The sequence below is a fragment of the Cottoperca gobio genome, chromosome 1, assembly GCF_900634415.1.
Source record: "Cottoperca gobio chromosome 1, fCotGob3.1, whole genome shotgun sequence".
In the NCBI taxonomy this organism is placed as follows: domain Eukaryota; kingdom Metazoa; phylum Chordata; class Actinopteri; order Perciformes; family Bovichtidae; genus Cottoperca; species Cottoperca gobio.
This window is the reverse complement of record NC_041355.1, coordinates 4044887-4072537: the sequence shown is the minus strand read 5'-3', so window position 1 is coordinate 4072537 and position 27651 is coordinate 4044887. Positions and strand designations below refer to the sequence as shown.

General features: G+C 39.1%; 1 protein-coding gene across 3 annotated transcripts in view; it reads left to right on the top strand.

Annotated features, from left to right (window-relative positions):
- The first annotated feature begins 1168 nt into the window (after nucleotides 1–1168).
- The window catches only part of fam13a (family with sequence similarity 13 member A), a 40431-nt gene continuing 13948 nt past the window's right edge, over nucleotides 1169–27651 (top strand). For all 3 annotated transcript variants that reach the window (XM_029437361.1, XM_029437191.1, XM_029437274.1), the window contains exons 1-9: nucleotides 1169–1207; nucleotides 1974–2060; nucleotides 5529–5752; nucleotides 11665–11706; nucleotides 19581–19622; nucleotides 19758–19952; nucleotides 21161–21365; nucleotides 24121–24179; nucleotides 24523–24565. In XM_029437361.1, coding sequence (XP_029293221.1) covers nucleotides 5553–5752; nucleotides 11665–11706; nucleotides 19581–19622; nucleotides 19758–19952; nucleotides 21161–21365; nucleotides 24121–24179; nucleotides 24523–24565 — 786 coding nt within the window. In that variant the 5' untranslated portion in view covers nucleotides 1169–1207; nucleotides 1974–2060; nucleotides 5529–5552. The remainder of the gene's footprint in view (nucleotides 1208–1973; nucleotides 2061–5528; nucleotides 5753–11664; nucleotides 11707–19580; nucleotides 19623–19757; nucleotides 19953–21160; nucleotides 21366–24120; nucleotides 24180–24522; nucleotides 24566–27651) is intronic.

Genomic DNA, 27651 nt, shown 5'->3' with positions numbered 1-27651 from the left:
TCTGTGGCAATGCTTACTAAACATCTTACGTTAGTGTGACATAGTTGATATATCTTTAAAGACTTTATTTTATTCAAAATGCTGTAAAAAGAAAAAGAAAAAGTGTAGCTTTGTGCCCAGCCCAGTTAAGAAGGTGAAATGAGAGGAATATTTACTCATACTGCAACATCTGCAGTATGAGTATCTTTTTAACTATCATATCACGAGCGGAACTGCAGAACTTTGGCACTTTTGGAAAGACATCCTTCACCGCAGTCTATAGCAAACGTTTTGATTGTTGATTGATGACTGTGTTATTGGCGTGAAACGTGGCATGGACCCCCGGATGCTCGTTTCTTTGAGCTCTCATCTCTCCTTTCAGGGTACCTCTCCTACCATCTTTAACATCATCAAACATAGTGTCTGGTTCCCATGTGACACAATGCTTACCATTGATGATATGCAACCTGAGCTTATGAAATCCAATAGTCCAAATTCCTAGCAGCGGTGAAATAAAATCTATATAGTAAAGCTATAGTGTTGTTTTTTGTGATCACATTTCCAGTCATAAAGGTCTGTGGCGTGTTGTGAATAACGGTAAGGCCACAGTTACACGAGATCCCGCTGACCTCCAGGAAACCCTTCAGTCAGAAGGAGATTTTCTTACACACAAACATGCACTCACACACACGCACACAAAACACTAACAAATATGCACAAGCACGCACGGCCTCCTTAGGCCCCTCGGCTGCTAACTTTCCTGTTAATGTCTTTGAACGCAGCACACAAGATCACTGGTGTTTGCGTTTCCTTCAGTCACAAAGTGCTGATGAGCAGGAGGTGTGCATGAAGCATGTTTATGTGAGAGTATGTGTTTGAGAGTGCAGTTTGCCAACCTGTTCAAATCTATTCTGATCATTGTCGTTAAGGCTCACAGAAGAAAAGCAAAAGTAGAAAACACATACTCAGGAGATTTCTAAAAATGACTCCCTGATATTTACAGTTACAACAATACGAGCTGTAGAACAAAGCTTTGTGTTAAACACGATCTGTTGCTTCTTTTGTTATTGTAATGTGTGTACAGTAAGAAGTGCATTACAACTGTGACCGTCTTCTTTTGTCCTCTCTGTGGTTACAGGAGGTGCACGATACGGCTGCTGACGCCCAACCACAGAAGTCACCCAGCCACCTCAATGCAAACACACCGACTCCGCTTCCTAGAACGAAGGTGTGTGATCAGCTTCACAGCAGAACGCCTGCATGTGTGCGTCGTTGTTTATGCATTAATTCTGCTGTGAAATGCAGTGTTGTTGTTTATGTGTGACTTTCCCAGATTCAATTTCCATGAACCCTTTAAAGTCCCTTACGTAGTCCTTTTTAACGCCAGACACATGTGATCTGTGTGACTTGATTAACATAACATGGGCATGTTTTGGAAAAAGCCGTTTCTGTGTGCGTCTGTGTAGGTTTCTGTCAGCTGACTTGTGCATACTGCCTGCAATGTTTATCAGGTCGCTCAGTGTGAATAGATGATGACATTTTTTATAATATGCAGTTGAAATGACTGAGTTTTTAGAAATAGCACTGTTCATATTTGTATTTTCTCACTCTTGCTAATATTGTAAAATAAGTTAGTCCGTCCTAGAACTGATTGAAAAAACATCACGTTCACTGCAGGAGTATTTGTATTTTAAGTGAAGCATTTACTGTAGCATGTAGGATTGTGTCAAATGATGATGAAATGAAAAAGGTATAAAATGATCACCTAAGGTTATATTAATTCATTAATTAATGAATTAATTCATGACCAAACTCATTAGTATTATCTTGCAGCCTGACAATATTTCATGCATTCAGTCCAGGATTGTTTAAAATGCTATATTAGCTGTATTAGTAAATTAATTCTTTTTTCTGTTTTTACAAAAAAAAACATTCTATGCACTTAAAATATTAATCTCTTTATTTTTGCATTTTCTCTCCATACATTTTTCAAGGCTGAAGAGAAAACCCCCCCACAAAGTGCAGAGCTCTTGAACAAATCCTCCACCAGCGCTCCAAAGACGAGGCAGAGGAAAAAGAAGGTAGAGAAAAGAATAATTTTGTTAATGTCATTAAATACTGGTATTAATTGTTCTTGTTTTAAGTTGTTTGGTCTAAAGGTTTACTGCGGTCTATTTCTCACCCTTTCCAATTAATACTTCCTGCTTCCTTATCTGCTGCATTGCCTTGGTGCTGATTAGCCTGAGGTCACAGCTCACACAGCCTCGGCTGCATGTGGCCTCGCTGCTCGGTCACATGATCTGATTTGATTTGATTTGATAAAGGCAATCTGCTGCAGGAAACAACAACACATTTATACGCAATGAGAGGCAAACATGGGCTATGGTATGCCATTGTAACTGTGTTGTAGTATTGTTACATAAAAAAAGCTTGTATTTAATTATAATTAAGAAATGTGTTTGTGTACATGGGGTAATTGAGCTCTGGCTTCATAACAAAAATAAGAATGAATGTCAATATGAGATCTACATTTAGCTAAATTATTAGTCTTGTTTTGTTTTAAAGTCATTTACTTTGATCTCACTTAGATTTTTAGCTTTTACAATTAGCTGTGTATAGGTTCATATTTGTACATGTGATAAAATGAGTAATTGCTGTAAAGTTGGTTTCAGTTTGACAACAAAGACAGACTCGCTGTAGTTGTTTTAAATTCGGTTTTAGACCGAGATGATGTGATGCCATAAATGCGATCCACATATCAAGACCAGTGACACTGTAGAGATAAAAGAAATGCTGACTGACTGCAAGATAATCTCACGAGGGTAATAATGTCTGCTGATAAAGGATGTTTGTTTCTCCCAGTAGTCAGTGAACAATCTTCTGCTTTTAGCAGAGCTGGTATGCAACTGTCTTATAAATGTTTTTAAATGCCTGAAGTTACTTCAACCTTTAAGCTAAGAAGGTAATGTCAGCTCCTTTACCTTCACTATGCGTGGAGGTGCACAGCTTGGCAGTGAGCTGAACACACAATAACTAACCAGTGATGACAGCAGACTGCCTGTTTCTTCTCCTAATCAAAACTGTATGAATATCGTGGAGACAAATCCACGAGTAGGCGAGCAAAAATAATATGTTTATGTTCAGTGCATCAGAACAAAAACGGCCACAATGTCCTTTGTGTTTATCATTATGAGAAAATGTGCTTGGTATAATGTCATGTATTTATCACAAAAATGCATGTCGGTATTTATTACGGACGATCCATTAGCCGGCGTTGATCTGGGACGTTTTGATTGTGCAACAGCAATGAAGAAAACACCTGAATAGTGTCCAAAAAAGTATTTTCTGTCCGTCCCATTGTCGTTAACGCGATATCTCAGGAACGCCTTGAGGGAATTACTTCAAATTATGACGTGAATGTCCAATTGGACACAAATACAGTTCCATGTTTGGTACTTTGGCACTGCGAGTCAAAGGGGAAATAAGTCTATAATTTATACAGTATTTATGAGCCTCGGGCCAACACACACACCCGCACCTTTTAATAAGAGTGCCCTAAGCATGCCTGTTTGGTTTATGATGGGAACTTGTGTTTTGTTTGAACACATTGAGATGTTTATATTCATAGATGAGCTTTGGACTCCAAAAGGGGAACATTTATTACTGGCAGAGTATAACTCATTCCATGTTGTTGAATAAAAACATCATTGCAAGAAAGCCTTCTGTTGCTATGGTAGGACCACAAAAACGTTTAAATACTTTTTCAAAATGTCTGCTTCACTCTCTTTGAGCTGCTTATACGAACAACCCACTATTTTGACAAGTGTAGTGAAAGTAATTGTGGTGGTTGTGCCAGCAAGATAAAGTATGGATCATATTGCAAAGACACACCACCAGTCACCAGTGTCAGTCGGGGATCAGTTAATAGAGTTGGCAGATTGTTGAAGAGAAAGTAACATTTGAAGTTCTGAATACTTTCTTTGGCTTTCTTTGTGCAGTGTTTTGATATTTTAGTTACAAACCTTCCAATTAATAGTTAATCCCTGATTTAGAAACCAGGTCATATCCTCATTTTGGTCTGGGGGACTTCTTTGCCATCTGGCCTATTAAGCTCCCACTTGTTGTCCCACTTTTTTAATGCATAGGCAGAAACTGAGAACCGGCGATGGAGGCAGCATTACGGGTCAGTGGTTGACACTAAACTGACCTGCCTTTTGTTTTTGTAGCTATGTCTGTTTGGAGTTTACATGACTAAGTCTCAAACAATTAAGTAGCAGACAAAGTGCATAATTACAACAACCAAGAGAGCAGCAGCATCTCACCAAAGTGTTGACGTTCTGTACCACAACACCCTTTCCTAACTGGATTTTAGGATGGGACGCTTGTCCATGGTGTCTCCATCACATCTCCCCTAATGAAAAAATTAACAAGCTAATGTCCACAATCATTTCGCCCTTTTGTTTCCCCGCTCCTTTGACTCGAGGGGGAAAGAAGCTGTATCGCTTGTCAGATGGCTGCAGCAGCTTTTTCCTTCTCTTTGGTTTTTCCGTGAGTGACAAATTAAGCAAAATCAATTACAAAGCCCTGAGGGGCAAAATCCATACCAGATCTAGCTAAAGAAGCATGTAGAGCTAATTATGTTCCCAAAGATTCACCCATTAAGTGCACCAATGACTAAATGGAGGCAGCATACATAGATTTTAGAACAACCCATTAAGTTCAACCCTAATGGAAATGCTGATAATTGGTATAAAGGGAAAAAAAAGTAGGGCTTTTAATTCAACAGACAAACGTTTATCTAGAAGCCTTGATTTTGACCATTATCAATACTTCAGCTGCTGGGGTCAGACCCATTTCATACAGCCAGCCTGCTATTTGGCCTCAGTGTTCATTAGCAGGCACATGAGTCCTCTACATATATACTAAGAGAAAGCTCTTTGGCACATTCTGTAACACTTCTCTTAGGCTTCCTCGGTTGAAACTCAGTAGAAAATATGCAGAAGGGTACCGGTACTCATAATGTGGCTGTAATTAGGTTACGGTTCTTCTACTACACTACAGTCGGCGGATCACGCAGTTTATACCCACTCAGGGTCAACACGGTAAGACAAACATCAGTCTAACCTCACAGTTTTACAAGCTAACTTCTTTTTCCCCCCCTCTCGCCTCTTTTGTGGTTCTTTTATTGCACTCTGCTTCACCTCAGAAGATCCTCGAATGCATGTTTTATAGTAACCTGAGCAAAGCGTGAACGCTCCAGTGTGTGTGTGTGTGTGTGTGTGTGTGTGTGTGTGTGTGTGTGTGTGATTGTATGAGCTTTATTATGCAGAAATGTTTTGCAGTTGTGTATCATTTACCTCTTGTGCTGTCTCATATTTCCTGCCACGAGACTCACCTGTTGTTGTCATCTCTCTCTCTCTGTCTCTCTCTCTCTCTCTCTCTCTCTCTCTCTCTCTCTCTCTCTGTCTCTCTCTCTCTCTCTCTCTCTCTCTCTCTCTCTCTCTCTCTCTCTCTCTCTCTCTCTCTCTCTCTCTCTCTGTGTCAAATAGGTGAGGAAAGGGCAGTGTGCCGGCATGGCTCGAGTCATCCCTCAGCCCAGCCGCTCTGCTGGGTTGCCCCATGCAAGGTCCCTCTCCATACCAATAATTTTGCCCCTAAGCTCAGAGCTGAGAAACCCCAGTCCAGAGCCAATGGAGACCGCTCGCCAAGACTCTGCCTCGCCACTCAGTCACCTCGATGTCAGCTCCACTGGCAGCATGGAGGCCGTCAGCAGGTCAGTGCGTCCGGTCAAAGAGCATGCACCTGTGTCTAAGAAAAGTACAAATTCAAACTGTTTCAGAATATTGATCATAATAATTTCACAGAAGAGCTGTATTAATGGTAGATGTTCACAAACTGCGAGTTGCATAACAGGAAAGGAAATACTATGTAGAGTATAATCAAAGATTAATATATTATTTTTATAGATTTATTTGCACTTGAAGTGTATGTCGCGCGCCAAAAAGCGAAATCACTTACTCTGTAAAGTCTTATCTGTAACCTTTATGACACCTGTAAAATAAAACGAGGTCATATAACACACAATAAAACTTCAATTTCTATTGTTGTTTTGTGACGACCAGTGCCAATGTGGAAAACAAGGGTGGGATTCAGGCAGTGGTAAATAGGCTATGACTACTGTTTGCATATGTGATGTGCTATTAGTTGAGGGTGAGGGTGAAGAATCTTGACAAGGATCAGAGATCTAAAGCCCAAGCCCCGTGGCAAAGGACCTTTGGCATGAAAACAAGCCTATTATAAGAAGCTGAAACTGGAACCACTTGGTGTCGAGTGTCCTCAGTCCTGGAATAGCAAGGCTACAGCTGTGTCTGTTGTTGGGGCTCTTGCTGCTTTGACTGGGGGTTTAGTCTGGCGTTGACCATGACTGTGATCGCACCTGCACTGTTTGGCTGAAAACCTCCCGATTCCAACCACACTCCAAATCCAGTTGATCCACTTGTGTATGTTTTCAGTTGAGTCATTTTGCTTCGTCTATTTGTCTCTGTGGAAATCTGATGTGGATGTATGATGTTGAAGCACTTAGATATGAAATGATGACTCTGTTCTGGCCTCTACTACGACCTGGCGGACACACCACTGACCTTTAGTATGACATTAATCACAGTTTAAAACCGTCCGTGTAACCACCAGATCCATTAACACATTACGGTATCACACACACTTTGGTTTGCTCTCAAACATACCTGTATACTGCATTACAAATCTCTCTGCACCCACATAAATACATATAAAATTAAAAAAAAATTGAAATATATAGTTTGTTTTGCAATATACATATTTTTGCTTAGAATATTTTTTGTTTCTCCAATTTATATCTCCAGTAGTAATTGCTTTTATCATCCTAACATATTCAACTAGTATTATACAGGTTGAAAAATGTACAATAACCATCAAAAATCCAATACTTTTTAAGTTATGTGTTTTAAAAAGTCAACGTCAATAAGTTTTTCTTTGCTCTTTATACCCAATATAATTAACAGTATTGCACGTGTTTTTAATCAATCGTCTCTTAATGGCACATAAGTTGTTGTCTACATGAAGTTGCAAATATAATACTTCAAAGGTGCCAACAGCTTTCCTCACCGTGTCAGGAAACCAGTAAATCTCCTGGTGGAGTTCCCCCACACCCTAAAATCCTTCCCGTCAGGTCGTATTGGGTGACCGATGTACAGACGGCGTGCGTGACAGGGGAACCCAGTGACGTGCATTGGCACTCTGAACTGTGTGGTATTTACTAATAGACACCTGCAGTTTGCAAAACTTTAAAGCAAGAAGACTTTTTTGATACTCGCTAAGAGTGTTTGTCAAATTCAAGACACTGGAGCTTTCAAACGTTCAAGGGCAAAGCATGCATGTGTTTATGAGTTTGTGTTAAGAAGATGGTTTCAATTGTAGGTGGCCGACACATAAAGCCACAGCAGATGTATGATCACTTTCCAAAAGAGGAATCATCTGAGTTTTCATCTATGTAGCTGCTCTCGTCTACTTTTCAGCTTGCTCTCACTTTCCATAGGTACGTGTCAGACAAATCCGTGTCAGCATTCAGCACATACAGCAGCACAGCCACCTGGGCCACAACTGAATTAAACATTTCCAGTATTACAAAACGAAGGAAACTACTTTTTATTCAGCGTTATATATTCTAATTGAAAGCTGGGTCTTTATAAATGTATACTTTGCATCCGTGATTTTTATTTTTATAGTAAATATGAAATCAAGAATTTAGAACGTATGTTCACACCTTGTTGGTGGTCGAGAAGGAGGAAATTAAAAATATATTTGATGATGTGTATAGAATTTGACACATGCACCCTTCTTTCCAAGAATTACTCCCGTCCTGATTCCCTACATACACTCAGGACACATTTAGTATCCTCTGGAAATTTAATCATCATTCAGAGATTCTTATTTGTAGCTCCACTTTTAGATCTTCTTGCGGGTCCACAGTTTGACTGCTGTACTGTATCAGAGAATGAGTCTTACATCTGAACACATTTAACATGTTAACCCTTTGCCTCCTCTTTATCAAACACAATCCCACAATTCTGTATGCCACATGTCACCTGTACCTGAAATATGACACCAGCCTCATTCACCACACAGGTCACAAGAGCCAACATAGCAGCATCATGTGAACTTATTCTGTTCTTAGCGTTGCGTAGTTGCACGTAGGGAGTGCATACTGGCTTTGTGTGGAGTTGCCATGGTTCACTAAATCTTGTGATGTAACCATTGGATTTCTTAGAAGCCCATTGGAAATAAGTGGGAGTGAGGAACGTTGCAGTGTGGTGTGAAGGCAGGGTTCCCTGTGGGCATAATGGCATTGTTGGCCGCCTGTCGGGAAGTCTCATCCATCAGCCTGAAAGAACTGACAGCACATATTTACTGCAGAAACCTACTGACAGGATGAAACTAGTTTTCCTGCACTTTTGATGTTAGCGCCTTTTTTTTTCCAAATCTAAAACAAGACATTGAACCCTAATCGTGCTAAGATTTTAGGTTCATGAGGAGTCTCAGTCAACTAGGTCAAAGGATATCTAGAAGTTCTAAGTCAAAGCCAACTAGATTTGGTGAGCTGAAGCCTCTTTGACAAGTAGCAAAACGCCCCAAAGACGACGTTCTAGATACTTAGTTTGATGTTCAAGTCAGATATCAGATACCTGTTCTAATAATTAACGGAAACTGCAGGTGCTCCAAAATTAGTAGTCAAAATCATCTATGCATTTTTGCTAGTGCTGAAAAGACCGTATATTACTCGATTAGTTGACTACCAGAAAATAAAATGGCAAAGATTTTGATGATTGTTTTAATCAACTTTTTAAGCATAATGGGAATTATTTTAGCCCCCGCTAAAATGAAACACTACTTTAGGTGAGTTGACATCAGGTCTTTTGACTTTACAGATCCAGATCAGGTCTGTAACCTCCTCTAAGGGTTCTTCTTTCTGCCATATTGCTTTTAACATCAATAAGCAAAGGTAAAGGTCATTATAAAGAGATTTGACACAAAACAAGATCCATATGATCATCTTTAAATCGTTCCGTTCGCCTGCAGGTCTGGCTCTGCATGGTTGCTTTAATGCCATATTCTCCGATAGAATGAACATATACCAAGCATAGCTAAGCCAGGCTTATCCAACAAATACTTTAGGTCTCGACCACTACTCAGTTTGTGCTCTGAGGTATTCTAAGAATGTCTAGCATCCGTCTAAATATTGATGGTTTACAAGGGGGCTAGGCGGGAAATTTTGCTTCCATTGTCTTCTTTCAGACTAGTGAAAAGAAAACATCCAAAATACACATTAAAGTGTTTATTTTACTACACCTTTTCTAGTTTTGTCTGTACATTTCTCTTAAATTCACCAAAAGTTAGCGTTAGATCATGCCTCATTTGCATATTTAAACAGAAAACTTCAGAAAACATTCTTTCGCAAAAATTAAATGGAAGTACTCAACTGGGGAAGTTTCATGGTGATATCTATTAGTTAAATGTCTATCTTATTCAGCTTTAGTGCAAAATGTAAGCAATGTTACAATACACATCTTTAAAGGCTGTTTTCTCAATGAGTTGGTGCATTTTGAAAATGCCCTTTGTTGTAGTCTTTCCGAGCCAGACTATTTACCACTTTTTGTTTTGCTGCACAAACTCAAATAACAGCTTCCCTTAATTAACCTATTCTTGAGTAAAGTAGTGTAAAAAGTGATTATCAAACAATTAATCAGTAATTGGCAGCACTGAGCCGAGGAAATAGTGATGCCAACTTCAAAATAGTGTTGTGAAAAATGTTGTTCACTGAGATTTAGTCTGAACTTTAATTAAGGGTTGTTAATGCGGGTTGTAGAAGGATTTTGGAAAAGTTTAGTCAGGGCGGAAGGAGAGGGACCCTGCCATAAATTACTGAAGGATTATTCAAGTGACCAGCATCCAGTAAACCAGACTACCTTTGTCTACACATTTTTTAAAACGTTAAGCGTGTCTAGAATCACCGACTTGTCATTGGTAGTTTTCCGTTCGCCCCAGAGGGATCAGGCCTTTTCCGAGTGCCCCCGCAAAGCTTTTCGTTATCCCCTCAGCAAGGTAGTGGGTAAGCAGGATTTCCGCTTTTGCAATTCACGGCAGAGGTGACAGCACATATTATTTTAATACGCTTGCCAGACTGTGTAACACCAGTTACGAACATTTACCTCCAAAGCTCTAAAAGAATGTCGAGGTGTTTTTTGGTGGATCACACCTGAAGCAAGGCTGGAGGAACACATGCACATTTCCTCTACGTTGTGTCATTTGAGAAGACGAACTTTGGCACATTGTGATTCCTGTCTGACTTGAAACATAAATCCTTTGTTTTGAACTTGTTAAGGTGCTGCAGAAGTTGTTTCCCTTCCCCTCCACACGCCCGCCCCCTAACAGCACGTCACGTACCAAAACGCACTCGAGAACCAAACATTCACAGAATGAGCAGCTCAATAACAATTTATTTTTCTTCTGTGTTTTAGAATATCTGAGACTCAACATGTTTACAACCTACAATCTATATTATCATATTCAAAATATTGGATATAAACCACTTGACTGACACTTTAGTGACTGTCATTCACTAAATGATAATTACTCAGTTAAACGGTTAAAATGTCAACAAAAAAAACATCATACCTGCTGGACCTAGTTTGACGGCATTCTTTAACCTGATCTTTCCTTTCTGTTCCATTTTTGTACATTGAGAACATTGTTAGAATTCCTTTTGTCTCAGCACGTGGTTGCTTGTCACATGTGAACATCCAAATCAAGTCCCAACAGGGTTTTAAAGTGATATATAGTCACATTATTTAGACTTGTCAGTGTAGGAAATGCACAGGTGTTACTTATAACAACGGCTCTGTTCTATTCAAGTGTCCCAGTAAGCCATGACAGTGTTGCAGCATGCATAACATCATGACACTAAAACTGAAGCAGCTAAATAGTAAAACAATATGTTTTATCATTTACATCAGTTCTTTTTCCTTCTGTAAATCAGGCTGATTTACAGTTTTTAAATACATTTAATAAAAGGCTTAGTTGTCACATAGCAGTACACAAATGGCTCAAATCAATTAAAAATAAACCTTTTGTAAAGACAGCCGTGATTCAACACTTCAATGTGTTGCAAAGACAAATTGTTCAGTGTTGGTTGCAGTGTTTCTCTTCCTGCTTTGACTTTAGAGAAGCTACTACAGTATTCAGCTCTGCTTAGGCAAACTCGACTAGATGATTATGAAATGTTCAGCTTGTATGAGCCAGGATATGAAAATGTTAAGCAACCTCAACATTCAGTGCCAACACTGAGTTCCTCTTATCGTTGCATAATTTCATCATGTGTTGCTGGCACACATCCAGTGGCAGCAGCCAGCATATATTCCAGAGCAGCGCCCATTTCTCTTTTGGTTCATAATAATTACCAGTGACAAGTTCCACAAAAGCACCGATCTGTTGCACTGTATGACTATTATTCTGCAGACAAAAGCCAGCCGTATGCTCCTTCAATCCCATTGACATGTAGGGAGGAGGGGGGCAGCTAACTGTGTTTATGCCAAAGCAGTTCATAGCCAATAGGAAGCTAATTAATTATGTGTGTTTGTTTTCATATTTCAGCTCCCAAGAAGAAGAGAGGCCAATATCTCCTTTCTACATGAGGTAGGCTTTCTTTGCATTGTGAATCTGGTTGAACTGGGTGAGAGTGTGTTGTTCTGGGCTGGAGGAGTGGGGGGAGTAGCTGTGTGCTGCCCTGGTGCATTATCATCGGAAACAATGAAACCACCAGTTAGAGGGAAAGCGGGGGAGATGGGGGGGGGGCGTGCACATGTAACAGTTTGCTCACCACTGTTTTTGTTATTGTGGCGGAGGAAGCTGCAGCACGTGTTTCGCACATGTTTCACACATGTTTTGCACGTTTCGCACATGTTTTGCACATGTTTCGCACATGTTTCAGAAACATCACCCAAGCTGAAGACACAGAATGATGTGATGGTTAAGATCATTGAACAGTGCGAGAAGAATTATAACTGGAGTTTAAACAATTTGTCGGTAACTATTTAGATAATTTATTAGTCGTTTCAATCATTTTACAAGCAAAAATAGTGAAGAAATGCCAAATGTTTCGTGGGGCTAGGTAGGGCTGCAAACTAACGATTATTTTCATTATCTATTAATCAGCCGATTACTTTCTAGACTAATTGATTATTCGTAGGGTCTATAAAAAGTCAGAAACTAATGACAAATGTCCGACCCAGTTTCTGTTTTTTCAGTTCAAAACCAAAAGAAATTCAGTTTAACATAACAGAAAAGCAGGAACTCTCCATATTTGAGACGCTGAAAACAGCATTTTCTAACGTTCCTACTTTAACGGTTAATCGATTATAGAAATAGTTGGCGATTTGTTTATCTGTGTTTATTAACTCATTAATAAATTCATTAGTCGACTAAGCATTGCAGCTCTATTCCCAGGCTCTCAGAGGAGAGAATTTGCTGCTTTTCTTTGTATCATTATAAACTTTTTTGCCATTGTATAGAGTAACTATTTATCACAAGGATCATTTGTAAACAAATGATAAAGAAACTAATTGTTAGTTGCAGCCTTAATACTATCCGACTACATCAAACCAATATTTAATATATTTTCTTGACATTTGTGCCAAAGTGGAAGTAAAAAGGAATCCATTACAAGTGCATGAAATGACATGCATGAATACAACATACAATAAACCTCATGTTTCTGCACGTTTATCTGATAATGTTCCAATGCAGCCTGACCACACCTAATCAGTTATTAATCTTCAATGACTCGACTGTCATCGTTTCCCATCTCGAGTGTATGTTTACCGAAAGCCTTAAAAACTCGGCAGCTTGTCCTGCCAGCGTTAACGGCAGGTTCCTCAGTTAGTCATTTGGAGTTGACACATTTCGACTGGAGTGTTGTTTGCTGATATGGCCTTAAGAGCTGATAAGGCTCCAGGGCGGCTGTGAGATCGAGCATTTTTATTGCCTTTACTTAAAAAGAACTGAATAGAAACGGGACAAAAGCCTCACAGGATAATTGTAAGAGTAATTGGGATAATGCGCTCAAAAATACAGTACAGCTTTAAATACACTTTATGGTTCATCTTGTATACATCGTATATGAATTGGACACTCAAGCTTGAACATTTTTCATAGTCTGATTAAATCTTGTTGTTGCACAATCAAATTTACAGTCTTCAATACATATAAGACTTTTCTAGCTTTTTTTATTGTCTTCTAGCAGCAGTAAACCTGGATTGGTTATAATGTAATAAAGCACCAATCTTTTTTTTTTCATGACGGGAGGTCAAAGGTCCCAACTAGTGCACTAATCCAATTTCTACACATGTGGGCAGTCATAGAGTCAGCTATGTACACTATGTGTAGTATGTAATACATATCCATATCCTTTTTTCCAGTGGTATACGATATATAATCTCTTTGAATGCATTACATAATCTCTGTACGCAGTAAAGTCAGATAAGGTCCCATTAAAATAAGATTTCACAGGTCTCTATAACTCATTAGGCACACAAGTATGCATACATGTGTATATTATATAAATGCATACAGTAACCATGTATGTGTACAGGTGTCTACCCTGTATATGCCTACTGTACATGTATGTATAGAACATTTATAGAAAATAGTTTAAATTTGAAGTCTGGAGGTTATGATTTGGTTGCGTTTAGTGTCATATTTGTTATTCATGTTCCTATTCAAGCTCTTTGAAGATGTTGTCTTGGACAATTTTATACACTAAAAGGTCAATCAGTTAACTGGATTTTATTTTTACAAATCTATTGTGTCATCTCTGAGTGACTAAGACTGATGTCTGTTGACACTTTCTCTCCCCCTTAACGCTGAGATGTTATTTTGCTGAGGTCTACATGCAATTCTTCACATATAAAGACTCTTAGGCTGCCACATAGGAGCTTAACCTCAGCACAGTCAAAATGGATCATAGATGAGCGTACTTTCCTGTGGTGTGTGTGTGTGTGTTGACCAAAAGCCTCTCGAGGTCCTGGCTAATATCTGACAGTGGTGTAATAGCTGAATGGCCCCTGGGTACACAGTGTGAGGGATTAAACTGGTATAAGCTTCTGTTTTAGAGGCTTTAGAGTTGTTTCCTCCTTTCTTTTTATGCCCTAAAGAACCCTTGACTTAAAACCCCGACACAACTACAGAAACATATTATTTTGTTCTTACTATTATTTGCGTAGCAATTTTCTACGTTAGAAGGTCCTCAATTAAGCAATTTTATAAAGCAAACTTTAAGCTCTTGTTAAACAAAGACTTGCACTGCTGGCATTTTAAAATCACACTTGGTGAAACAAAAATAGCACAATTACACAATTAAATGGCCAAACCTGTCATTTCATTACAGACCTGACTTGACAGTTCAGTAAATCTTACAGACACCGTCAAACTGAAAACAAAAAAACTGCGGTTGACTTGTAAATTGTCACAAATTCAAAAATGGTATGTTGAGTCTTTCAAAGAAATTGAACAGATACATTATATTTCTTTTAAAAAATAGTTCAACATTTTGGGAAATATTTGTTTATTCTTCTATTATTCGCTTTCTTCCCGAGAGTTAAATGAGAAGATGCCACTCTCATATCTGTCTTTTAAATATGAAGGGCACAGTTAACTTAGCTTAATTTAGCATAAAGGCTGGAGGGTAGCCTGGCTTTTTCCAAAGGTAAAAAACATTTGTGGTTTTACGGGGGGTTATGTACCAGAATATTATGAGTTAGTTTATCAGAACTCAACTCAACAAGATTTAAGTGGAAAGCTGTTTCTAAATTACCATAACTTTCCCAAGACTCACTGAAATGAAACCAGTGGATTGATGTGCTGTGAATGGGATTTCTACCTGCCAAACCTGAAGATAAGTGCAAGACTTTACTCCCTCAGAGGACGCAATTTATGGTTTCAGTTCAGCCAACTTTGACACCGGGCATCTGGCGGACAACCATAGGTGGGCATAATCACAGACCCCAGTCAATCCTGACATTACAACTGGAAAACATGTTTGAACCATGAATAAATCTCAATGAGACAGAAGTGGAGATGACTACTGATACGTTTAGACATGGAAGTAAAAACAAAAGTCAAAGGGAAAACCCATCTATTAGAAAAGGACCTACTGCTTCCCGAATGCTATAGTCTGTGACATAACAGAGACAATTCTTCAACTGAAAAACTGTTTAATTGTCTGGACAAACTAGAAGCCCAGTTTTTATTAGTGGACCTCTGCCATTGTCTACAGGGAGATCAACGACATTGATAACTTCAATCTGTTCTGGGGGCCAAGGCATATTTTCAGTGTAGATGACCTGAACTCAAGCAGATCTGAAGTCAAAGCACTTATGGACCATTTTTGATTCAGTCTGCGACACCCATCGACCAGACCTAAGACTACGCACCCGGACACAATTCAACCACAGACAAAACATCAAAGCCTCAATGTCATCATTTCCTAATTCCTCCTCCCTGCACTCTCCTCTGCCTCACTGCTTTTGGCATTCACTGATAAAATGGAAGCACTGGTTAATGCTGGCATTAAATTCACCCCCCGAGCTCTGGCACGTCGACTGCCTCCGCCCCAACCAACCACATTCTGTAACACCAACCTTGTTGATAATGAGGAAGACAAAGAGAAAGAACAGCTCTCTGCTGCTCGAGCTGGCAAAACTGATAAGGCCAACAAGGTAACCAAAAGGTTTTTTCATCAGTGTCCTCCTACCTCCCCTCTAACAAAGATCTGAGATTCTGCAAGCAAATCACCTGGCATCAGTGCAGACAGGAAAGAAGATGCCAAGGACAGACATGGTCCCTATCACAATTTTACTACCCACAATATGCCTCTCCTTTCTCCTATTCCTGTTTTTCCTGATCTTGTAGTTTTTATTGGGGGCTGTGGCTCACAAGGTAGAGCAGTTGTGGCAGTCTCAGAGCAGTGGTTCAATCCCTGGTCCTTGCAGTCTACATGTCGAAGTACCCTCACCAAGTTACTGAGTGTGCGTGGGAATGTTTAGTGTGCCAACTTGTATGGTAGTCTGCCACCAGTAGATCATTTGTGTGTGAATGCTGGTGTTGTAAGTGGTCTCTAAGACTAGAAAAGCACTATATAAATTGATGTCATTGCCCCGTAAAGGTAGTCTGGTAAGAAAAAAAGCACTAGGGGTGAAATACCTTGATTAAAGATAAATCCTCCTCATCTACGATATCCTTCCTACAGGCTCAAAAAGGGTTTTAACTGCATGGCATCAGATCTTCTGCAAATGGGCAACACTTCTCTTCTCTCCAGCTATTTCCCACAGGAAATATTAATCATTAGATCTTAGTGATGTTTTCGACTCAGTCAACCACAACATACAGTACCAGTCAAAGGTTTGGACACACCTTCTCAGTCAATGTGAATGAGAAGGTGTGTCCACACTTTTGACTGGTACTGTATAACTACACAGACTGGGTAGGACGTCCTGACACAGTTATTTACTGGTTTGAATCCTATTTCAAGGACACTTGTGTTGATTGTTAATACAAATCTGAGCGTATAGAAATTACATATGGAGTACCCCATGGCTCGATTCTCGAGCCTCTTCTGTTCGACGTCTTAATTCTCCCACTCCCACATGGCTTCTTCATATTGCCATTGTGTTTTTTGAATATCTTTTCTAAATGGCTTTTTTTCTTATGTAGGGCAGTTTGAATTACCTTGTTGTTGAAATGTGCTATACAAACAAACTTGCCTTCCCTCCCCTTGCCTTTGTATATTTGACATCTGTTATGTTAACCTCATAGTAGTCCTCACTGCATCGACCTCAATCCAAGTTCATGTTTACTCTTTAACAAGTGCCTGCAGCAGACCTCTCGCAAGCAACTTTTATTCTTATACAACTTATTTTATATTCCTCTTCAAGGGTAAAGTTGGATCATCTCGATTGTCCCTGTTGTTCCTATACCTGTTGTCATCCCAATAACTTAAACAAACGGTAGCAAGTTTGTTTTAAGATCACTTGTGTGTAATAGTTAAACAATGACAAAAGACAGGCAGGGAGTGGCCTAGAGGTATTTGTGTTCTAAGCCTTAATAACTCTCATAAAGATTTTACAGCTGGGGAATGAAATTAGACGACCATTGTGTTGCAAAGCTCACCAACGGATCAGTTTGTGATCAAACATTTGACTTTTGTTGGTGGTATGATTTTATATTTTTAGAACATATGTGTAAGAAAGCATTGTTGGCTTAGCTCACTCATATTCTGGTGGTGATAGTCTTGTTATGTTTCTGATGCAATGACTCATCTCTCTTGCCTTATGGTCTCTTTTGCCAGTAGTCCATGACTCTGACTTTCATTATTACACACCAGGTGACAATACTGTCTCATACAAGTCGGTGGTGCAATGTTCTCTCCAGCCAGTAATGTCATTTTCTTTGGAGATTTACCAAATTGTCACACTTTGTCAACACTGTGCCAGCACGCAGAGTATTTGGGACGACAATGACTTCCTCCAAGATATTTAGTTACCACAGGCAGACTAACTACAGGCAGTCACGCTCAGCTGTTTATTTCATTAACATCCTAAATGCAGCACAAGCAGATATATGTAGTCAGTGCTTCGTTTTAAGGGGTCTCAAACCAAAAAGGTTGGAACTACTGCCGTCAGTGTCAGAGCTAAAATTGCAACATAGGGCATGGTGCATTTCTCGAGGTCTGATAACCATCGTCCCCTGGCACATATACCAGTTATATAATTGACCCTCATTTCTATTAAAGAGCGGATTGCAGCATGGAGGACGGTCCTCTAAAATGTAGAAATGTCTGTCATATTTTAGGCTTTAATGTGTCGACTGCACTTGAGGAATTCATGTCTCTGGCATTTGCAGGCTTTAAGGTTGAAGGTTAAAGGTTAAGTCAACATTAGTAAGCCATTAAACAGTTTTCTGTTGCTTTAACCTGTTGCATTCTGTGCCAAGTCTATTATTAGGTGGTGGGCTAATGTTTTTCCTGCTGTGCCTAGAGATAATCGAGCTGTTTGGTCTGGATCACCTCTGAGCCTTAACTTTCACTCCTCTGTCTTCCTCTTTACGTTCCAACTGAACTGAAAGTGAAGGATCTTTCTAGTCATATTAAAACTGAAAATAAAAAGCCCAGTCATTTACTGCCTCATGTTTATGATTTGGATTTGTTAAACTCATCAAAAGGCTCATCTGGTTGTCACGCGGTTGGAGAGTGCCAGCACCTTTTCTTCTGATTCACTATCCTGACTTACGTAATCATGTTGAATTGATCATGTCTATGCATGTCTGTGCAATTTCACACAGGTTCAGCAGTCACCTTCACAGAATACCATCACTCCGTTATTATCTCCTGTATCTCTGCACATACTCTGGAAAGTTGTGCTATTACTGTCAACACTACTGTTTATGGAAGCTTTCTTCAGGTCACCCCTATACAAGATGACATAGCTGTATTCTAGGAAAAGCAGACATGACGTCTGTTAGTCGGTGAAAGCTGTATCTTGTCGGGGAGTTGATATGAAGATTGGTGCAAAAATGCCATTGGCAACTATCGGCAATATAAGTGTACTTTGGCTCTTTGAGTTAATTATTCAATGAAATAAGTCATTTTAATTAGGGGTGTAAGAAAATATCGATACACTTGAGTGTCACGATATTATGTTTTGCGATACTGTATCGATTTTCAAAAACACTATCAATGTTTAATTAATAGTTAATATGCAAAGACTTGTGGCAGACAGTGGCTCAGATTGCACAAAAAGTAGTGCGGTGATGTTGGATGTTACAGGGACTGTGATCAATGCAAATGCAGAACCAACTGTTCTGCTTACATAAAAAGTTAACTTTTTTTAACTCAGATTTTATGCATATGATGGTGTGTTCTGTATACTATGACTATTATGAGTTTTCCTAAAATTAGATTTTAAAAATCGCAAAATATTACCTTGCCTACAGTACCGCAGTATATTGAATCGTAACCCCTTTACCACGTATCGTATCGCCACATTCTGCCAATACACACCCCTAATTGTATGTATGTATAAAAAAAATATATATATATATATATATATATATATATATATATATATATATATATACATACCCCTGCACATATAGTGTAACCACCTATCAGTTGCTTATTACTGTTTTCCTGTAGATTACATAACTGTATTGAAAAAAAGGAGAGAGGGGAGAAAGACACAACAGAAAGATGTAGATGCATCCAGAGATTAGTGTAGAGAGTATTGACCATATTCTCTATTGTAAGACTTACCGGTAGTCATAGAAGCTGGCCACTTTACTCTCAGAGGACCTACTTATGCTCTGAACACAGCTAAAGTTAACACTCACTCATGCACACTACATGCTTTGATCACCTAGGACCAGAACCAGACTCTGGGGGATTTTCAGCGTTGCTCAGTGACCTGTTGTGACCACCTGTTTCTGTAACTCACCTTCCCCTCTTGTTTTTCTTTCAGTAACCACCTCTCCCCTGTCCACTGCAGACCAGATGTGGTAAAGTAAGTCAACTTAATTACTGTTGAGGTTAATAAATCATGTATTTAGAGATACCTTTCTTAAATTCTACTGTTATTGGATCGTGAAGTCGCAAATTTCTTAACCAACTTGTCTTTTTTTCCCCTTTGGTCCTTCAGTATTCTGGACAGGACGATTCGTTCAGCAGTGGAGCAGCACCTCTTCGATGTAAACGCTGTAGGGGATCAAAGTTCAGAGAGCTGTGAGTTAACCCCGTGTCCATTATCTCCAAGGGAGACACCAACTGCCCGTCAGAGACGTCGACACCAGAGAGAGCAGCAGGAAGAGGGGCTGAGACACAAAGAAAGAAACAGGTACCATTTTCCCGTCATTGTCTTGACGTTGGTAGCTGATAGTATCAGCGTGAGATTAGTGGCAGTTTGTCTTAAGTAGCAACACTGCAAATATCTTGTTCTTATCACTTGTTCTTATCTCTGCAATTGGGTCCTTAAAGTCTTAATTTCTTATAATAAAAGTGAAGAAATCTGCTTGTACAGTGAGAATAATAAAACTTATTTTGTGATCTAAATCAAATGAAATTTTCCTTATTTTAATGCAGATAATTATTTGAGCTGAACTTCAGCTGAACTGGTTGACTTCCACACCACAAGACAAATGAATACATATTTCATCGGCCTATTGTTGCTCTTAGTGGTTTGCATATTTTAGTACTTTAAAATCTTTTCTTTATTTTGATAAATTGATCCTAAAAAGTTTTATTGTATCTCTGTTTTAGATTTGTTCACACATTATATAATTGTCATTTGTTGTTGTCTTTTGTTTTTGTTGATGTTATTTTACTCGCTATTGTTGTGCCATTCACTTTTAACGTGTACAACATTGATTGATTGAACATACGATCGTAGGATTTATCAGTGGAACCTTTTAATGTGTATTAAATTGTTTCTATATGTAGACAACACATCAGATCCTCCAGCAAACAAGAGGCAGAACATGTCATACAAGTTCATTTCTTTGGAAAACAGGTTGAAATATTGGTATTGCAACAGAAAAGACTAAGATGAATATTTTTAATATTACTTTGCCGGTAAAGCACAATAAGATGCCCTTCATTACTAAAGCATGCCCTCAGCATCTCACTGCAATGATACTGCTTTAATTTTTTGGTAATAGTAAACATTCATAAGGTTTATTCTGTGCGGTAAACTCGTCCACTGAGACATAGCACAGTCATAACAACTGGAGTCATCGCAGTAAGAAACTAATCCCTGTTGATGGAGATGTCTGAGAGATTAGTGAGACATGGATTAGAAGAGTGCATTTGTCCAAAGACGGCAGAAAATGTCAATAAGAGCGTGGACGGTGAATTGACAGTAAATAGAATTAGCACTAAAGCTAAACAACACATGTAAATGTATTCTCAGGATGAGCACGGCATTTCTTTCCCTCAAGCTTCTCTCCTAATGTCAAGCTGATGATAAAAACAGTGTGCAGCAGAGAGAGCGAGATGGAAAGCAGATGTCTCATTTCCTAATTGTCTTCTTTTCTTGTCTGAGAGCAGAGCGGCGTCCGTCCGAGCAGACACCAACAAGGAGAACATCCCGTCGAGCGGTGGGAGCAGTTCGGGCAGCGTCGGCGAGGACACGGGCAGCAGCGTGGACTCACAGGGAGACCAGAGTGGTCACACTGAGGGAACCCCAAAATCCAGGAAGTCGAAACAGAGCCCGACACTGGTGCAGCTCGCCGACAACCAGGACGCCCACGCAGTGAGTCATCGCGCCTTTTCTCCTCATCTCTTTCTCCTATCGTTGTGGTTTGTCACCATCTTGGCAGCATCTCTCCTAATCTTTCTTCCTCTTTGTAATCTTTTCTGTCACCGCGACAGGTCAGTCTTAGATGACAAGTAGAAAGCTTGTTTCTTTCAGTTGTTTAAAGCAATATCATCGCTACTTTAGATTGTAGTGAATTCTAAAATCATGCAGATCGGTTGTTAAAGCATTCAGCTCAACCTGCAACCGTTCATCCTTATCTCTCACTGCATATAATTGTCACTTGCAGTCAACAAGAATCACTAAATGCGGACAGCGGCGAGTTGGAAAATGACGGGAAGTAAGACGCAGCTGCCTAATGGTTTCCTGCCATTCTCGTTGTACAGCGGCTTGTAATTTGCAGCACACCACACTAATTGTAAAGCACTTTTTCCAGAAGCCGTGCAAATGTAAGGCCACTTATGAGTGGGCAACTGGCTGCAGCTATTATCCACCGAAGGAGATTATGGAGCAACTTGTCAACTGTTGTCACTCAAGACAACGTTGTTGAGTGCTTACAGTAAAGTTACTTTGGTCATTTATTACATTACATTACATATTTTCTGAATATCGGAAGCTGTCAATAGATTTGTACTTTAAATTTAAATTCAAATGTTGTCCATCTTACGCTGTATATTATTTATTTATTTGGGGTTAGGGTTATTTTGTCAAAAGAAATAAGGGTATAGAAAAACACATTTATATTCCTTGTTTTTAGTTTTTGTACCAAAACTTAGATATCGTTTCGATACGTGCTATAGCTTAATTGATTGATTAATCAGTCAGTGGGATAATTGATTTAATTGTTAAATTGAGTTTTCAAGCGAAAAAATCAAATATTCTCTGGTTCCAGCTTCTCAAATGGCTAAAACCATTTTACATTAAATATCTTTGATAATAGAACAATCGGTATATTAATCAATGATAATAATTATTAGTTGTATCACAGTTAACAGCACCAGTATGATCAAATGATAAAATACTATCTCGCCTGCCAGCTGCGATGTAGTACAGTCTATACGAGGAGTGTGTGAAAGCAGTCAAAGGGTATGAACCATGTAGCTTCAGTCTCCGCGGACTCTTCTTACACTGCAGCCGCATGAAAGCAAGTCTGATTATTATTCCCACTTGACTCATAAATGATGTGCACTAATGTCAAGTTCAGCTGACCAATTAATGTAAATAGATCAATTCAGTTTACACTATCACACTCAACTGAATCCTCATGCCAACCCTTTATGTAACAGTACAGACACTCGATGCCTCCACAGGCTTATGGTCTATAAGGAAGAGCTCGCACAATCGTGATTGGCCGAGAGACTGGCGCTGAGTTGCTGACAGCCGAGGTTTGATGTTGTTGAGGGTCTGTCGGTGTGAACAGCTGTCTCTGTGAATGTTAGCTTGTTAGGTCAAGAGCCACTGACGGTAATGAGGAGCTCTGAAAGCGTCTTGGGTGTAATCCTGGTGCTGTTCATTGTACAGCACGATACAATGTGCACGTAATCTTTTGTTCTTTAGATGTTTCTGATTAATTAAATGTTGCGTTGCAGCTATGTCAATTTGTCAAAGTTATTACATAGTTTGAGATAAACATTAGGCTACACTAATATTATCAGTATTCTACTATGTGTGGAATTAGATTCCAGTGATGGCTGCGCAGGATTGCAAAAGATGACATTCTGTACGGCCCTATAGTACATTTAATGTTGAACTTGCACCATCCCTCACTAGTCTCCAGCCTCTATGTCCTTGTCCTTGTCCTGTGTTTAGGCATGTTAGCTCTGTAGATGGTGACTAAAATTTCTCTACGGGATGGAGTGCCATGAAATTTGGTACAGACCTTCATGGTTCCCAGTCGATGAATTCTTCTGAATTTGAGGTTTATATTTGTGATTTTTGAGTTAAATGTCTCAACAACTATTGGATGGATTTCCTGCATCCAAAAAGCAATCATGGCTCCTCTTTTCATATTTCATATAGTGTGTCACGTATCAGTTTACCAGCTTGTTAAGGTGGCGATCCTTAAGATTCCCTGGTTGATTTGGCGACACCCTGTTTACTGGTGGGAACATCAAATGTGGTTTAATGGCACAGATCCCAGAATACTGGGCGCGGCTAAAAAATAAAACATTGTTGTTTTAACAAGCCAGTAATAATTATTGGCAATAATTGGCCTTTTTCCATCAAGTTGGAGACGTGCAGCATATGCGGCCTGCAGCTCTTCAGCTCACTGTGGCTGCTCCTGACTGTTGCATTACTAACAAAAAATGACCAAAAATAACAATTTGTCTCGTTTTTAAGATGCATTTTTGCCAAGCTCACTGACAGAAACATTGCACTTCCTGGGACTACTTCATAAGAAAAGGCAACTTGTGTTTCGCCAGTTAAATGCTCTGAATGTGAAGCTGCAGCTGTAGGAGCTGTGCTCGGTTTGTATTAGCAGTAACTCAATAGAGCATATTTTCCGGGAATGTCGCCACAGACACCCATTTTGAATACTGCAAATATATAAATATTGCCATAACTTCATCAGTGAGCCATAGGCTCAATCACCATTGAGTTACCTCTTACTGCAATTGATAGTAACTTAGCAAACATTTATTATATACTGTCAAGACTCATGGTATATTGATAGTTTGTCCTGTTTTGATGGAAAAAGTGGTCATTAAATCAGCTAGTGCAGATAATTAATGTTTGAAATGTCTTTTTCCAGTTCAAGGAATGTGTTGGTGAGAGACCCGGAGCGAGCTACATGGAGACATTTCAGAAAGGGTAAGCTCTTCCCAACCTTATATTGACCCCTTTGAGGAATTACAAAAAAAAAAGTCATTGCTCAGCACCTTTCCCGATAAACAAGTCTAAGTGTTCAAGTGATAAGCTACTGGCGGCCATTAGCAGCTCTGTTTGTTATCTTTAAGGATCTGTTAGGCACACTGTGATTTTTACAGCATACACTTTATCTGATAAAGACAAGCAGCAAAGATATACATACGTATGTGTACCTTTAAACTGTGCTGTGTGGCTTTTCGTGAGGTTTCTGAGCAGAAGTTATCTTGAGTTGATTCATCATAAACTGGTGTTTTTGATAAAGTGGTTTCTCCTTCGTTTTTTTCAGCAATGACATTTCAAGAAAAGATGGCCTTCTTTCTCCTCCACAGGTAGGTTCAAGTTCACGACTCCTTTCCTATGAGCCTCCCTCTGTCTGTTACGTTGCATTGTTCTCCGCCTTCCTCTTCTTACACAGTGTCAGATTTTATGAATGGCTGTGGAAGAAAGGAAAAGGCTGGATATTGAATCTCAATACTTTTTTGGTATGAACTAAAATGTGTCAGCAGCACCAAGTTTTAAAAACTGCCAAGTTCTAGATGCATCAAATGTTGTTCAGGCTTGTACAAAAACAAAAAAAACAGTTCCTGATTTAAATGATAGTTTCGCAAGTTTTAAACTGCACCATTTGGGCAAAGTTCTGCTTTTGTTTAGTCAACATTTTACATATCAGCACTTCAAAATTCAAATGACACCCTGTAAGATGAGTCAAAGACATTGACAGGATATTAAAGAAACACTACGCAGTAAAAAGACACATATATTGGATTTGGAACAAAACAAAATGAGAGAATGAAATTAAATAAAAAAATGCAGTGCAGTGCCAGATATATGAAAAATATCACCAGACTTAACTTAACAGAAAGCAGTGGCAATCAGAAATTGTAAGCAATTGGTAAAGCTTTATAAACTCGTGACATTAACCTTCACAACACCACGTTGCTCTCTCATGTTTTGTAACACTTTCACAACTGAGTGGCTGAACAGAAACTCCTCACTTCCACAGAAAGGCAGAAGGGAGATTTTAGAGATTTTCCCACTGTTATTCTTACTACAAACAAACAATAGTTCCTCAGCCAGATTCAACACATTGTGGAAAGTCTGTACCATTTGCTGTTTTGTGATGCTGGAGCACCACTGAACAGAATCATGCAGCGCTGCTTTTCTAAGCAGCCCAGATGGATTTATTTGTAGCAACTCAGGCTGCAGCTCTGTAAACCTCCACCTCACTGTACCACTGAGCGGCCATCTGGAACCGGTGTGGCGCCACTCTGAGAGGAGGCCGGTCCGACAGCCTCTCAGCTGGTCATTAACGTCCCGGTTATTACACAGACATGTTTGTTACCATCAGGCCATCTTTGTCTCTCCCCGAGCTGCAGATAGTTAAATTAATTAAAAGACCTGATGTGTGTGTGCATGGTGACCTCTTCACCTGCGAATACATACTCTAAGTTTATACCTGCCGTTCGACTTTGACTTTACCTTATACATACAGTATTTGGGCGGAAATGGCGAGGCCGGGTATTTACTGCCGTTAGATCGACAGAATAATAATTAACAACCGTTTTGATAATCATTTAATCATGATAATTATTCATCAACACAATTGTTGTTGGCATCTTCTCAAATGTGAGGATTTGCTGCTTTTCCCTCTGTTATTTTAGTGCAAGCTGCATATATAATTACATATATAATTACATATATAATTGCATATATAATTGCATATATAATTACATATATAATTGCATATATAATTACATATATAATTACATATATAATTGCATATATAATTACATATATAATTACATATATAATTACATATATAATTGCATATAATTACATATATAATTACATATATAATTGCATATATAATTACATATATAATTGCATATAATTACATATATAATTACATATATAATTACATATATAATTGCATATATAATTACATATATAATTGCATGTAATTATATAAGATGCCATCTTCGACCTTTTATAAACTGAATGATTGATCAGTATCTTGCAGAAATAATCAAACGGCTTAATGGATAATGAATGTTGCGTTCTGAGAAAAAAATATTTTTATTATTTAATTAAAATAAATATTTCAGGACAAACACTTCCTCTGTTTTACATCTTTTCTTTCTGAGACATACAAACCCTTAACCTCAGTACATTGGTGTATTGTGTGTGTGTCAGTATGTCAGTGCCCTTTAGTCCCTGTAAACACACACATACTCCGTCAGAACATATCGTACCCACAACATCAGGAAACTGATGGAAGTGACAGCTGCAGATCCGGTTGGCTTTCTTAAAAGATGACTTCAACACTGACATGTCAATTATATGCCAATGTAAACATTCGAGTAGATTTTATCTTGCAGCAGATTAAATCTTTTACTTGATGAGTTACCTTTTTTTGTTGCAAATGGACTCACCACATACAATGTATGTGTGTGAATGCACAAGTGTGTGTGAGTGCATTTGTTTTGAAAAGAGTGTGTGGGAGAGCAAAAAGAAAACAAAGCTATCAGACTGGAAGCTTATGTCAGACGAAAGGCTTCACATTGTGTGTGCGCGTGTGCGTGTGCGTGTGTGTGTGTGTGTGTGTGTGGCCAAGGTTATATGCTTGTCTGTGCCATCTCAGCAAAACACACCTTAAATTCCACTCCCGCTTAATAATTGTCTAAAGCATCCACACACACACACACACACACACACACACACACACACACACACAGTAGCTCTGTCTATCTTACCGCTCCTTTGCCCCAGCTGGACCTCTCATGATGATGTAATCGAATCGTGGCTTGAGTGTGTGTTTCAGTGAACACAATGTGTGTGAAGTTCCAGGGAAGTGTGTGTGTGTGTGTGTGTGCGTGTGCGTGCGTGTGCGTGTGTGTGCGTGTGCGTGCGTGTGTGTGCGTGTGTGTGTGTGCTGTAACATCTGTGCCCCCGTTAATCCACAGTGTTGCTCAGAACATCTTCATGTGTGTTTACATTGTCCTCTCTACACTGATGCCTGATGCTACAGATCAATCAGTTCTAACAAGTCTTAAAATATGCATGTCTTCTATTAAACTGCCTTTAATGGGTAATTTGCTTATAAAAGGATTTGACAACAAAAGTGCAGCGTGCTGAATAAACTTTTCGGCCCCTTTTTGAAGTCTGAGAAGCAGATGATATAATCGTAGATGTGTCATGTGACGAGATGTTATTCATCGCTTACCTCTGAGACTCAGAACATTACATAACATTCACCCAGTAGACTCTTCGGTTTCAAAGCCTAATGAGTCCATACTTTAATTACATGATGGCAACACTTGACAAGAAGTCACTGAAGTACACTAGTTAACAAGCAACAAGTTTAGAACAAAGCAGAGACAAGCTGATAATTACCACCTTTTTTCTTTCATCATAA